At 43.9% G+C, this 15,707-nt stretch overlaps 1 protein-coding gene across 1 annotated transcript in view; it reads left to right on the top strand.

Moving 5' to 3' along the window:
• The window catches only part of sema5a (sema domain, seven thrombospondin repeats (type 1 and type 1-like), transmembrane domain (TM) and short cytoplasmic domain, (semaphorin) 5A), a 114,660-nt gene that overhangs the window by 47,385 nt on the left and 51,568 nt on the right, over positions 1–15,707 (top strand). The window contains exons 5-7 of the mRNA XM_031583958.2: positions 5,760–5,822; positions 9,395–9,493; positions 13,279–13,492. Of these exons, the coding sequence (XP_031439818.1) occupies positions 5,760–5,822; positions 9,395–9,493; positions 13,279–13,492 (376 nt within the window). The remainder of the gene's footprint in view (positions 1–5,759; positions 5,823–9,394; positions 9,494–13,278; positions 13,493–15,707) is intronic.

Below are 15,707 nucleotides of genomic sequence, written 5' to 3'. Positions count from 1 at the left end.
GGTGTTTTTTTTTTTAAACAAAAGATAAAATTTGATGAAGTCTTAATGGAAAAATGAGGTGGTGAATTTATTCTGTTCAGCATGTTGATGGCTGTGCTGGAAATATGTTTGCGTCTGCTGATGTTTTGTACTCGAAGCATGCCCCAGCCAACTTGCAGTGTTGAAAGAAGCTTTTTTGATGTTATCTCTCCCTCTGTCCCTCTCTCTCTCTCCTCCTCTCCTCCTCTCTATCGCCCTGTCTCTCCCTCTGTCACCATCTATCTCTCCCACTCTTCCTCCCCTCTTCTCTGTTGGTATTTCTGTAAATAGCCAGTCAATGCCTGTCTGTGTGAATGTGATTGTTGTTGAAGTCCCCTCCATTGAAACACATTGAATTCTCAACCCCCCCTTGTTTGTACAGAGGAGTACATGTAGAGCCCCCTGCCCACTCTGTTCTGCAGGACTGCAGGACTGTACCTCACCCACAGCCCTGGAACAAAGGCCCCCCAGTCAGTTAGTACAGGGCCCAGGAACACAAGCAACAACCCTGTCTACAGACACATTCACAGGAGGACAGTCGCCTGGCGTGGGTCGCGGGGGAAGTCTGAATTCCAGCTCATTCAAATCCATGTGCAGAGACACACACTGACATTTCACAAAGTTTGGCAGGAGTCTCCAGCAAGGGCGAATCGTTACTCACTCAGGGTCCAAATATTGATGTTAATAGCTCCAACATCACACGCGTGTCTCAATACAGCCTTTTCTATCCGCACTGCCAGAATGGCAGAATGCCCTGTTACAATTCTTCATTATTAACCACGGTTGGGAGGGGGTTTCTTTTCTCCATTTATTAGGGAGTGTGGGAGAAATTTAAGATATGCAAGTATTCTTTCTCCTGCTCATGTTTTTCAACCCACTAATGGCCTGATATTAGCATGCCCACACAACAGAACCATCGATTATCTACGTTCACTGTTTTAATAGCGCTAATAAAGGCAGTGATAAATTGATCAATATGGCATCTTCTAGATTAAATTGTTTGCATTGTTATGGCCGTATCTCCCATAATTTGTAAAGGCAGATGACTACCTCATTTATCAAGTTAATGGTTTTCGCTAATTATGCCTGAAACACTACCTACAGGAATGATGATTTTATAGACTCTCTACTCTCTACCTTCAGGAAGGGCACAGCTCTCTCTGAATTCACTCGGCTACTTCCCTCTGGGACAGGTGAGGGCTGGATCTGTGCCAAGCCTCACTGCTCTCTGGTGCCGCTGGACCTCAGAGGCAGAGTTGTCACTGCTGGTGGAGTGATTTAAAACTCCCTCAACTCACTCTTGGTGGAGTGATTTTAACACTCTCTGAACTCATTCTTGGATGGTTCAGGCCAGAACAGGGCCATATCAGTCCCAGCTTTCCTTACTATCTGGTATTGCCGAACCCAGTAGCCTCTGTATCTGGTCTGGCTGTCCTGGATAGCTGCTGGTTTGTGCTGCTGGTGTGATTTGTAGGCTCTCTCTCTCTCTCTTTCTCTCTCTCTCTCTCTCCCTCGCTCTCTCTCTCTCTCAGAGCACACAGGGCCCTGAGGGACACCACAGTATTGTCTATGCACACTGGAGCAGAAGCTGGGGCTGAGACTGAGGCGTTCTGCTGATGTGCAGTTTTTAAGGGTGACTGGCCTTAAAATATCAGCGTTCAGCATGGAATGCGAGCTGGCACGCTGACAGATGGATGGGCTGTCTGTGTGTGTGTGCGTGGCGGGGGTCTCACTAAGCACCCCATCTAAATACACACACATACACACACACTCACACTCACACTCTCACACACACATATACTGTATGTGTGCATATCCACAGACTCTCTGTACCTCTCACTTTCTCTCTCTGTTTCCGTCTTTCACTATTTCTTACTCTCCATCTCTTTGGACGTCTCTCTGTCTCTTTCTGTCTATCCCCTCCTGCTTCTCCTCTCAGGCACATACGGTCTCTCTTTCTCTCTCTCTTTCACACACACACACACACACACACACACACACACACACACACACACACACACACACACACACACACACACACACACACACACACACACACACACACACACATACACACACATACACACACACACACACACACACACACACACATACACACACACACACACACACACACATACACACACACACACACACACACACACACTACTTCCTTCCTTCCCCTAATCCCCTCTGCCAGTCAGTCCATCAGTCTGTGCTCTGGCGCCCTCCTCCTCCTCCTCCTCCTGCCCCGCCATGTTATGTTTACCCAGCGTCCAGCCCGTCCGTCCCCACAGTGCAAGCTGTGCCGGGGGGCTGCCAGGCCAGACAGGGCCCTCTACCCGCTGCCACCACCGTGTGAACAGACGACTGGGAAGTGTCGCTCATTGGTCCCAATCCCAGACACCCAGTCCTCTGTTTCTGGCCTGTGTTTGCTATAACCCCCCCCCCCCCCCCCCCCCGCACACACACACACCCCAACACACAAACACACACACACACACACACACACACACACAAATACCAACCAATTCTAGTCACCCAAAACCTTTCATACTAACCCAAACACTGTTCTCTTCCCAATGTCACTCTTTTAGATTTTCTTTTGGTTTTCTTTTGGTGTGAAGTCCCACACACACACACCACTGGTTTTAGGTGCCTGAAGAAAAGTACAGTATTTGGTGATTTCCTGTAGCGCCCTTCAGGTTAAGAAGAGGTGGCACAGGGTCTTGCTTATAAATACGGTTAGGTTCTGAAACCTGATGTGTGGCACTGGTTCCAGCCGGTTGGCTGTTCGGTATCTACCGGCCCGAATCGCAACGCAGATTTTGGTACCTCATTTCGCTGCCACTTCAATTTACCTATCGATTTTAACATCACCTATCGAATTCAATATTTGCTCTCTGATGCTCCGAAACGGACGTTATAGGCAGTAGTGGTGCATCAGTTTTGAAACTGAGGAAAGCCCAACATGAAGCTGGGAGGTGGTGGGGGGGGCGGGGGGGTTGGTTAATGATACAGAGGGTTGACTGCAAACTTGAAATGGTGTCGTTCTGGCTGGATTAATATGGTCAGTTTCATGTTACCCATACAGTATATGATGGATACCTTTACTTTACTTTTGAAACCGTTTCAAAATACTATCCCAGGTTATTTTTTAGTTAAGCTAGGTGTGTTACACATCAGTAGTATTTGCCTGTGAAATACAGTATAATGTTAGCAGAGCAACAAAGTCAGTTTAGTTGTAGCCTAGCCAGCCTATAAATCTGTTTTCAAATAACCATCACAATTGAAAGACAGATCAATCAATCAATCAAAGTATCAACCAATGGACTTTGTTTTCTGATGTTTGTCAACTGACCTGGACTAATAGCTTGTGATGTCCTCTTCAACAGTAAGTAGTGTGGCAAACTAGCCTTTTAGCCGGCTCGTTAGGGAACCTAATCCTACTGTCTGTTTCTACAACTGCTGAGACAGTCAGACCGTCTTCCTCCATTTTGTTTATTCCAGCTATTTATAAGGCATCGTGACCCTATAGGTGTGCAACAAGAAATGTATCTACATGTGTTTCATTGATGTACGTTTTCAATGGTAGTTCACTAAGTAAACTCAATGGCATTCAGTTTAATAGTTTGTCTTATCTTTCTGTGATTGCATTTCTGATCTGATTGGTGTGAAGACAACACCAAGTTGTCTTGATGTTTGCAGATGTTAGATGTTAGACCAGATGTGAGACCTAACCAGTTGTGTTATGTTTTATTTATTATGTAAATATGATATGTAAATTAAGGTGTATTTATTTATATTTATATATTTATGTGTACTTTAAACTGTTGACAGGTAGTTAAGAGGTAGTTTATGCCTGGGTGTTTTGAGCTATGAACTAAATTATATGACTGAATTGAGATGAAACACATCAATGCTGGTATTTATAAAAAAAATCTGCATGTTATGGGTTGGAAAATGGCTCAACAGGCCATCTGTTTAAAATCCTGCTGAACCTTGTAAGGCAAATGCTGACGTTGACTGAACCGCTTGGGACTCCTCTACGTCATGAAATGGGCGGCCAACCTCCCTCAGCCCATGGGTGTGCAGTGCAAAAATGTAAATCTTAGTAAAATGAAATATCCTAAATCATATAATCAAACTATATGCTTGTTTTTTGTCTGACAAGATATTTCTTCTTACCAGGCATTTTTTTATGTTAGAGTATTTCACTTGTTTCAAGCGTTTCAGTCCTTAATTATCTTAATAAGGTATTATAACTTGTTACTGAGATTTTATTACTGGTTCTGAGCAAGTTAATGCTTGAAACTAGTTTGATCACTACTGACAAGTACAAAACTGCTTTGTCAAAGTCAGAATCAAGACAAATGTACTTGTTTTTAGACTGGCCACACTAGTTTTAAGATATATTTGGGTTATTTTTTTTTAAATCTTCAAACAAGTCAAATTTTCCTGTTCTGGTGGCAGATAGTTATGCTTATTTTATGTAACATATCCCCCATACTTTTTTTTCTTGTTTTTAAAAGCTGAATTTGTGTGAGTCTCATTTTCATTTTCTTTTGTTTAGTTTTTTAAGTATGGGTTCAGGCACCGTTTAGGCACAGTACCGTTTTAAAAGTATCGTTTTAGTGCTGGTACTGGAAAAAACCCAAACGATACCCAACCCAGCTCATAAAGCCCCAGTTTCTCATTTTCATTTCCCAGATTCTCCAGGCCCTTCTGCGCAGGAAGTGGTCTAAAATTTCCCCCAAGTGCCAAAGGGTTTTTTGTCATTTTACCCTGCATAAATTTAGTGGGATTTATTTTTTCACTTCCTTATCTTTTTCTTTCTTTCGGGTTCCATTCATTCTGTGTTTCTCTATTCTTTCCCTCTGTCTAAAAGTCTATTTATGGAGAAACAAAATGGCCGAGAGGAGGGAAGATAGCAGATTGCGCTGTGGTATTAATGACTACCGGAAGTTTCTCCAAACAGCCTGTAGTGTGATAAGCGTTGATGCCTATTGCATGGGAAAGCATACTCTACTTTACTGTGTCTAAATGAGATCAAATATAAGGATCACGCACATAAATAGACAACTCCATCAGTTACCCAAGTAAGGGAGCAGAAATTAGGGGTTATTTCGGATCGCCCCCGCAGACAACAAGGCTGGCTTTATCTGAGAGTGAATCTCCTCTTTTGCTCGGTCGAAAACAGCCCCAGCCTCGGTCTCATACCATACCGTCACATTCATATTCACCCTGTCAACCTCGCACTAGCCTTGCTGACCTGCTGCTGAAAAGGGTGTTTGTTTAGGTCCATGTGAAACTGGACTGAATGTGCTGCATTGTGTCTGTCCTCTCAAGACTGTTAAAGGGAGTTCATTTATCTTCAGAGTCTATTGATAGTACACATATTAATACGCAGTACATCAGGTTAATTCAGGCAGCTGTGACTACTGTTCATATCTGATTTAGCTGACTGTTTTTGACCGAAAACCAAAGCAATAATCTTTCGACACTATAATATAAGCAATCATTTTTCTATATCTTGCAAAACTTTCCAACTCAAAGAAATGTTATGCAAAATTGATTGCTAAAGTTTAAGACCTAATTGAATACTTTTCTCAAACGGAGAGGGCCTTACTTTTCTGGTATTTCACGCTAAATTTGCTTTGTTTACCACCTACTGTTGTGTCTCCTGCATTGTTAGCGGCCATGTTGGATTGCTGTTGTGTGATGAATGTTTCTCTCTGCAGGAGGCTGAGTGGCACTGTGATGAGTTCACCAAGGGAGCCTGCTTCAGCCGCGGCAAGTCGGAGGTGAGCGACGCAACTCTATTAGACACTGCACTGAGTATCCAACACAGTCACTCTGTGTGTGTGTGTGTGTGTGTGCGTGTGTGTGTGTGTGTGTGTGTGTGTGTGTGTGTGTGTGTGTGTGTGTGTGTGTGTATGTGTGTGCTTGTCTATTAGACTCAAGGTAACAAAGTACCCACCCCATCATCAATGTGTGTGTGTGTTTATTTATTTCATAATACAAAAGTAACCCCACCCTCTCTCTCTCTCTCTCTCTCTCTACATCTGTCTGTCTCTCTCTCTTTTTCTGTCTCTTTCCCTCTGTAACCCTATCATCTCTGATAATGAAAACTGTGTACGTTTGCAATGACTTTTTCTTTTTGTCACTGAAACAAAAGCAATTTTGAGTTACAATTGCTGACAATGATAACACGCAGTGACAAAGTTTTGATTCGAGACTCCTTTGAAGTTCTGGCTTGGTGATTAACTTTGCTGTTTTATATTTCAGACACTTCCAAAATACAACCACAACAATCTAGCCTTGGGATCGATGCCTTTTTCATGCATCGACAATCAGAAAACGTTCCTGATGATTATCGATCTATGTCTGCATTTTTCCAAATAGTTTTTTCTAATTAATAATTATTGCTGTCTTTTCTACAACAAACACTTAATTACTTAAGCTGTGAAGGCTTACTGATTTTCAGTGTCATATAAGGATGTGCATCTCTATGGAGCCTCATTAGCCTGTCTGTTTGTAAACGAGCAGGGGAGATGTCAGCTCAGACTGTTTTATCATAACAAATAAAAAAGCTAACAGTTTTAGTAGGCAAACTTAATGAAAATGAAATGAAAAAAAGTTTTAGTAGGCAAACTTAATGAAAATCAGTTTCATTAATCAAAATCAGTTTCATTCATTCATTCACAATCCTATGAGAGATATTCAGCGTAGCCTAGTTAGAGCAATAGCCGATGCCTATGTTAAACATTATGTAAATTATATGAAAAGATAAAATTGGTCTTACCTTAACAGTACCCAAAACATGATAATGTTACTGATCCCAACTTGTCAAGACTGATGCGGACTGCATCCCATAAATATGGTCTCGCAACGCAAATATCATGTTAAAAAGCGAAGAAAACTCTACTGCGCCATATCCATCTATAACCTTTCACGCTCAATCACACTGAAGAAATGGTGTATCACAGATTAGTCTGTCTGAATAAACTAGCATTTTATATGAAGGGTATAATATTGATGTAATTTTGTCACCCTTTCCCAGAAGGCTTAGAAGGGCCTGACTGCACACCGCTGGAGTGTCAGTGACAAAGTAGCCCACCTTAAACTCGGTTTCATTTCCTCTAGCATGTTTCGGAAAAATAGACTCTCGACAACGTTAAGCATATCTCTCAACATCGACCAATAATCCATATATCGATCTTTTATGACATTCCTATTCAAGCCCAACCCACCTCATTCATACTGAGCCAAAACAGTTTACAAAGAAATTAGGGTGCTGCAGTTCAGTCATGTCTAGACATCAACACGTTCCCAAACTTCCCCCACACGTTCAGAGCTCTATTTTTCACAAAACCCTATTTTTTGTCTAGTTTCAGGCAACCTACGCTTTCTATGAAAGCAACCACGCCTTCAGGTCCTAGCTCGACCACAATAAGACAAATAACATGTCAGCAGTGTTGACACTGAAGTAAAGGGTATCTTTCACTTGTTAAATTGCTATAGTCATTATATCTGAGCAATGCTTTACATGTTGAGGAAGAAAGACTTCCAGCACCTTAAATATTCCTCAGTTTGCCATGGCGACTCCCTGCTTTGGAATATCTTGAAATTAGTATGTTTAGCGTACTTATCTGAAACTAAAGCATTGACCGTATGGTATATATATCCTGTTTATACGGGATTTACTGTTCAGAAGCATAGTAACCTACTTAACTCTTTTTTACCCCCAAATTGGGTCACAAAACTTTACATTTCCAGTGTAGTTGAATTTTAAGCATATTTAAAGTACACTGCTTTTTTTGTTAGGCCCGCTCTCTCCACATCTGGACCCAACTTGTGCCCCAGCGCCACACCACACCCTCACCCATGTTAATCTCAGATGGAGGGAGAGCTGGGGGGCACACTGTGTTTTATGTGACCCCCCCCCCCCCCTACCCCCAACCCCCACCCTTGAGACAGCGCTGCTGCTCACTGTTGAGCTTGACCCCTCAGTGACCTCTGGGGCCACTTGTGTGCTTGCGCTCTAAGAGTGCGGTTTCCCGGTCTGTGCAAAAGGCCCCGCTCTGTCTCTTCCTCCCTGACGGGAAAGGCTGAAGCGGTCCATAATAAGCAGGGACTCGCTGAACAACGTGTGATTGTCATTCAGAATTACAGGCTGAGCTACCTCACTCAGGACTGAAGCGCTTGCGGAATTGTTTTCTGTGCCATAGCTGTACTGTATCAGCGATGCAGAGATGCTTTAAGTATAGCATGAAAGAGCAGATTCAATTTACACTCGCAGCTGAACATCTTTATTGCTCTTACTCGTCGCGCTGCAATATGGCGGAATTGAGAGTGGGCCACTTCACTGATGCAATCGGTCCCCGTTGGGTAGTTTACGTATTTTCTCTGCGCTAATTGCCTCCTTAATTCCGTCATCTGGTTTCTATAGAGCTGGCAGTTCAAAAGTGCAAGACAACAACAGGGTTTGATAGAGCTGATGTTTCTCAATCGAGGCAATCTGCTTACAGTGCAGATCACAGTGAGCAGCCACTACATTAAGGATCTGAGTTGTTTGTCAGGCCTTTTCATAAACATGTCATATCCGGATGCCAAACTCATATTAGATCTGTGTTTATTTACATACTGAGGGAACATTACAAGCACTGCCAGATGAGTCAGCCGTCGCTAAATCATGTCTTTCTTTCCAGGCGCTCAGCAGAGTTTGCCTTAATGAATTGCTTTGTGAGTTAACGGCCATGGTGACGACGAGTAAAAAAGCAGACCCCTTGCAGTGACATCCTGTAGCACTCTTAAATCAAGAGCGTTAGACAGAGAGGGTCTCAACCCCACGTGTGATAAGAGCACTATAGTTTTAATAATGTTCCCCCACAAAAGCGCCAAGACTGAGACAATATGGCTGTCGGGGAGCACCCCAAAAGAGGCCCGAGCGGTATTTCTGTCACACCGAGACAAACGCACGCAGCACAATAAACAGCCTGCTGGCTCGCCTCTTATCTTCACCCCGTTGTTTTTGTTGTGCGGAAAAAAATTCACTGCCGCCTCCGTGGCTCACACCAAAGGTCATCAGCTCCACTAGGGAGATCAATAGATGAAGTGGCTGCTTTCTTTGGCACACTTTCTCTTTCTCTCACTATCTCTCTATCTCTCTCTCTCTCTCTCTCTCTCTCTCTCTATCTATCTTTCTGTTCGACAGGCCAGGCTTTGGAGTAATCCCCTTCGCCTCACTCTCTCTCTCTATCTCTATCTCTATCCCTTTCTCTCTCCCTCCCCCCTCTCTTTCTCTTTCTCACTCTCACTCTCTCTTTGTTCACTTATTTATGTGTTTTTTTCTTCTCCATTTGTCTCTTCACAGGAGGAGTGCCAGAACTACATCCGTGTCCTTCTGGTTAATGGAGACCGGCTCTTCACCTGTGGCACGAACGCTTTCACCCCCATTTGCACCAATCGAACGGTAATGGGAAGCATATTATTAATTGAATCACTCCCCGCGTGACGTGCTACTTCTCTGACTTGCCTTGGGAGCACGTTCAATGGCGTGCTTCTTCTCTTGTCTTTCCCAGTAGAGTGTGGGCTCTTGGGAGCTCGTTCGTTGAGGTAATGCCTCCTGCGCTTATGGCTCGTTGCCATGGCAACACTTTTTAATTGTCAAGACCTTTAAGATTCCTGTTCACCGTTGTGACATAAGGTTTAAGGTGTAGCATTGTTGGATGTCGCCTAGTAAAGATATTCAAGGAAGAACTCTACGTTAGGACATAAAGAACTAGAAAGTTTGTCCTCTTTGACATGTAAGCCACTTGCATTTACTCCAGTTCTGGATGAAATTCAGTTAATCATTTCCTGACATTTTAGAGTGCAAACAAGCACAAACAACCTTCAAAAATAGCAGTAAACAAGCGTCTTTTCATTCACGCTCGTCCCTCCACTGACACAAATGATTCTTGAAGGCCCGTCTTTGAGTGACAGGATTAAAAGGAAATCCAGCCCTCAGAGCTAAGCAAATGACGATGACAGGGTGCTTATTTGCACCGATGATCGCCCCCCTCGGCGCGGCTTTGAAGGCTGACATGTATAATTGGCTCATAAGCACAAACCCAATGCTGGAACCGCATATGGAGTGGATGTGGCCCACATCTGGCTGTCAGCTCCTGTCTGGCCCCCTGAAGGGGATTGTGTGTTAGGTTAGTGAGGAGGAAACCGCCCAGGAGACAGCGGTACACCCAGGAAGAAGAGTCTAGTAATCTAATTAGATAAGGTTACAGATTGGCGTGTGCCTGGGTTTGTATGGGTGTCTGTGCTTGTCTGTGTGTTTGTGTGGGTGTGCGTGCTTGTCTGTGTGTGTGGTTGTGTGTGCTTGTCTGTGTGTGTGTGTGTGTGTGTGTGCTTGTCTGTGTGTGTGTGTGTGTGTGTGTGTGTGTGTGTGTGTGTGTGTGTGTGTGTGTGTGTGTGTGTGTGTGTAGACAGAGAGCTAGTCATAATGCCAAAGCTCAGGAAGCAAAGCCTCTCATGAAATGGGCATCCAATAGGAAGGAACACAGCTGGCCTCGCCCGAAAGAGAGGCATCTTTTTACGCCCCTGTTAAATAAGCATGATGGATGCACTCTCCTCCTCCTCCCCCTCCTCCTCATCCTCCTGGTCCTCCTTGGGCACTGAACTACCGTTCGTGCTCCAAGGTGTTCCGTCAATACGATCCTTTCATCCCTCCTTACACCCAGTAAAAGGGGACACTCCCGGGGCTTGGCCCTGGTGGAGGCGCTGGCTCCAGCCCGCCGCCTCAGAAAGCGCTTACTCGAGCCAAACATGCAAATGCCACGTCCGTCCGTCTGTCTCAGCTGCTAGTGTGTGGATGTCTTAAAGGAAGCTCAGAGCCTCTCCAGTTGCCGTCCGCGCATCCTTTCCCCGGCCAGAGCTCTTTTAGATTATGCTTTGTGGGCTTTCCAGACAAGGCAAGTGTTGTGGTCATCAGCTTTTTTTCTGTGGAGGGAGAGATTATGGGGCAGGAGGGGTAGAGGACACAGGATGCAGTGAATAGCACATCTGGCTCGGCCCAAGGGGCAGCTGGGTAAGAGGGTGTTTACTGCAATACTAATGCATTGCCTTGTATGGTCTGGCAATGGCCACTTAAGGTCGTATCTTTTAGCCAAAAGGGTGCCGCTTGGACTTTTATTATTGCATCAAAAACGATTTAGAGCCTTATATGGCTTTTAATGGGGAAACTGCTCATAAACAAGCTGCAAGCTTTCAGAGCCAACCTGATTCCACTGTAGCAGTCAATGTGTGATGTGTAATGTGTAATGTGTGTGTGTGTGTGTGTGTGTGTGTGTGTGTGTGTGTGTGTGTGTGTGTGTGTGTGTGTGTGTGTGTGTGTGTGTGTGTGTGTGTGTGTGTGTGTGTGTGTGTGTGTGTGTGTGTGTGTGTGTGTGTGTGTGTGTGTGTGCGGTATGATTGTGTGTGGTGTGTGTGTTTGTGTATATATGTAGGTTTAAAAGCCAGGCAGAGTAAGTCTTAAGTTATTCTAACTTCTCTCGTTTATACAGCATTTTATTGCGAACAAGTGCACTGTCTGCCTGCCAACACTGGGTCATGTTGTCAAATATTTTTAAACATGGGAAATAGGATTTGGCTTGCTCCTCAAAGGCTGAGGCAAGCTGCTTTTTGAATTTATCCCCTCGTGAAAGCCAAGAAGAAGCTCTCTCTCCGCTCGTGTGGTTTGATAATGGCTCCACCAGGCAAGCAGATGGGCCTCCTTCACAGGGCCTCACCTAAAGCACAGCTGACTCTCAGCCTTGGCTGGGTCTTGGCTGGGTCTTGGCTGGGAGGCCTGGGCCAGAGGTGCGCTCGAATTTGGCTGAGGCGAACATTCGAGACAAATTTGTTTTCTTTGAACTTGTTAAATTTTAACATTTTTTGTGTAAACATTCCAAATTTCTTGATTTTAAACGGTTACCCATTAGGGGGCTTGTGTGGACGGGGCTTTAGTCGAGCGTCCATGTTTGTTTCACCGAGAACTACCTCCTAAGACTGTTTGTGTGTGTTTTCAAACATTCACGGTGAACTAAGAGCGATTTAAAAACTGTTTGCGAACATTTGCGAACATTTGCCTTTGTTTGCTATTTTGAACGTCTAATCTAGCCCAGAGTGGATTTCTCTGCTGGATGGAAGACAGTCCCGCTTAGCTTTCACTGTTAGAGGAGTATGATCGCAAGTGTGTGATTTGAATGTTGCCTACTGAAGGTTCCATTTGATGATGTTATAATGTGCTCAAGCAAACGTTAACAATGGCAGTTCATGTAAATTCTAGATCCCTACGCTATAATTCTGGAATGACTCCTTCCCATTAGCATGAAGCTCTGTGGAATTCCACGAGAGATGTGACCATTAGTGAGGAGCCGCCCTCGCAATCGTGCAGCTCTGGCATCGCATGTACCGATGTCAATTACATCTTGACAATTGGGTAGGCTGGCATTCAAAGGGGAGGTGTCACAGTTGTTCATGATTCAGAGCTTAAACTCAGGCGCCCCCCAGGGCCATTTGAAGTGGGGTGGAAAAATGATTAGCATTTAAGCATGAGCATGCAAGTCTGCCAAGTCAGGTAAGTAATGATATAAAAAAAAAAACCTCAGTGTCTGCCAAATCTGTGCACTCCAGAGAGTGGGTTAGATGAAGAGGGGGTTTTTCTTATCCTTGGTTTTGGCAGTAAGGAAGAAACGTGCAGTACAAAGTCTTTTTTTAAGACGGCAGTTTTAGCATATATGGCGGAGGTATCAAAGAAGTAGCAAAGGTGTCCTTTTACATGAGAACTTAATCTCTTCCAGGTTACAGATACACTTATTTTTAATCATGTTTAAAATGAGAAATCTACTCTATATTTGTTTTTCTCATTTCATTAATTTCCTCCACTACCTGCTTTCTTTCTGTCTTTCTTTCGTTCTTTGCTTCTGGATTTCTGTCTCACACATTCTGACATTTCCTTGTTTGTCTCTCCATCTGGCTCGCATTTCTGTCTTTCTCTCCCTGCATTTATTTCCATTTTTCTCCCTCCTTGTCGCCCTCTCGTTCTCTGCCTCCCTTTCTGTCTCCCTCTCCCCCTCTCTGCCCCCCCATTCCCTCTCTTTTCTTATCACCCCCACACTCCCTTTCTAAATCGTTCTCTTTCTCCACATCTCTCTCTTTTTCCCTATCCCTCTCTCTCTCTCTCTCCCTCTATCTCTCTCTCTCTCTCTCTCTCCATCTCTTCAGCTGACCAACCTGACGGAGATCCATGACCAGATCAGTGGTATGGCCCGCTGCCCCTACAACCCCCTGCACAACTCCACCGCTCTCATCACCTCCAGCGGAGAGCTGTACGCCGCCACCGCCATGGACTTCTCCGGCCGGGACCCCGCCATCTACCGCAGCCTGGGGGGGCTGCCGCCGCTGCGCACCGCCCAGTACAACTCTAAATGGCTTAATGGTACACTCCACTGGGGAACACTGGGGAACTATTAGATAGGGATCAGGCTAATAATATTAATGGAGAATGAGAAGTAACTCATACTCTTCAAGGGAAAATGAGAACTGTATATATATATATATATGTGTGTGCAATATTGTCTGGACCGCTGTCTTAATGTATGAAAGACTTTAAGGTTACGTAAGGGTATTAAGGTTTCAGTGGGCTTGGTCTCTATTAAGTAGGTCTACTTTGTTGCATTGTTACCCCAGTCAGATAAGAAGCAAAAGAGGAGGGAGATGAGTGAGGACCCAAACTCAAGTATGCAGTGCAGCAGTGTGTGAACTACAAGATGAGACTACGGCTGTTTTTAAGAAGAAGCCCTCGGTGTGTCTAATTGATTGCCTGAACAAAATAAACTGTTGAAACAACAACAACTAAGGCCCTACAGCTCTTCCTATCAAATTTCAAGGGCTATTTTGAATTTCCACAAGCCTACAATATTTGTATATACCAAAGAGAACTGAAGATATGGCTTTTCTGCACATTTCGGTGTGAGATGGATCAAGCAGGGACCTAACCACAGTCACGGTCAACAAGCAAAAATAATGCAATTTACTGGAAAGCGAACACATAAAATCAACAAAACATGAGAGCTCTATTTGTGCACTTGAAGTGACTGTAAGCAGCCAAAATGCAAGTCATGACTATGCAAATGCTCAGCATCAATAACACGCTCTTTGCCTCATGACAGATGGACAAATCGCAGAAACCTTTAGGAATCTGTATTAATTTAGCTGCAAGCCGTAATGAACGTGTTCGAGTGCGTTTTTGATTTGCTGAAGTGTCACGTTGGCAGGTTGTAGCTGAAGTAGACTGGTGGTGAAGTAAAACCAAAGCACTATTATGCGCAATGAGAACACATGGTGGAAGAGGTGTTTATTTGTACCTTGGGAGCTGACAGATGGTAATGTGCTCTTGTTTTGAGTGGACATGATTAGTCGTGTATTTTCTATGCCAGATTCAGGCCGTATCAATTCCTGAGTCAGCCACCCTCTTAGGGACAGTCAAAAAGATCTGTTTGTTTGTTGCTTTGTGTGTTTGTTTGTTTGTTTGTTTGTTTGTTTTCTGGTGTAAAAATCTGGCAGTCCTCCTAAAACGCCTCACAGTTTAGTCCTGACAGGAAAGGATGAAGGTGACGGAGCGTCGTTGAGGGGATTTTATCTGATTCACATTAAAAGAAAATTGAAAAAACAAATTAGCCACCTCATGCAACACGCATCTCGGCCACTCACAAAAAGATTTAATAACAAATTTTATGCCGTATCGATTTTCTTTTTCTCCTCACCGCCTTCTATATTGATGCTGAGCAAGGTGCAGGAGAATAATGTGCAGGAAAAGTTCTTCGTTTACCGCAGGTTTCAATCTCTGTCAGGAAGGACAAAGCCCTTTTGTTTAAATCCAATAGTGTCATACATAAAAATGAACACTTTGTCGATGAAGCATCATGCGCAATAATCCCTCTCTGAGGGGGTGATAATCAGAGGAGTTTGCCTGATACGGTCGTTTCCCGCCCTAACCTTTACAGTTGTGATGAGGAATGTGTTTGTCCATTAGAGACAGCAGGTGCGAATGAAAATACCATTAGAGGAGTTACAAATCACTTATCTGCGATTGCTCACTGCTTTGCACCTCACACAAAACAGCAATTAGTCTTAGTCATTCTCTCTGGTGGCAGCAGCAGCCAGTGAAACTGTTCTTATTATTACTATTTAATTTCTTATCCAGTATGACTAACGCATAGGGTAGATAGTGATCTTAGCGTGTAGCTTTAAACAGAGTCCTCCTCCATGTTATTACCATGGTTATAACTGTTTGCCTCATGTTTGACCTTTACATGTTCTTGAATGACAAGTCATGGAACTTATAGAGGCTAGGTTGAACTAATTAGCCATTTCATTCATACATTGCAGAATTAAGTAAAAAACTGATTGGCTGATGGTTGGCCTGGATCAGGTCAAAGGAACAACTGTGATCTGAAACACTGTAGAGCTGTATCCAAGTGATACTGAAGCACTGTAGAGCTGTATCCATGTGATACTGAAGCATTGTAGAGCTGTATCCATGTGATAGTGAAGCATTGTAGAGCTGTATCAATGTGATAGTGAAGCATTGTAGAGCTGTATCAATGTGTTACTGAAGCATTGTAGAGCTGTATCCAAGTGTTACTGAAGCA

Source organism: Clupea harengus, chromosome 17 (assembly GCF_900700415.2).
Source record: "Clupea harengus chromosome 17, Ch_v2.0.2, whole genome shotgun sequence".
Lineage (NCBI taxonomy): Eukaryota > Metazoa > Chordata > Actinopteri > Clupeiformes > Clupeidae > Clupea > Clupea harengus.
This window is presented reverse-complemented; position numbering and strand designations above follow the sequence as displayed.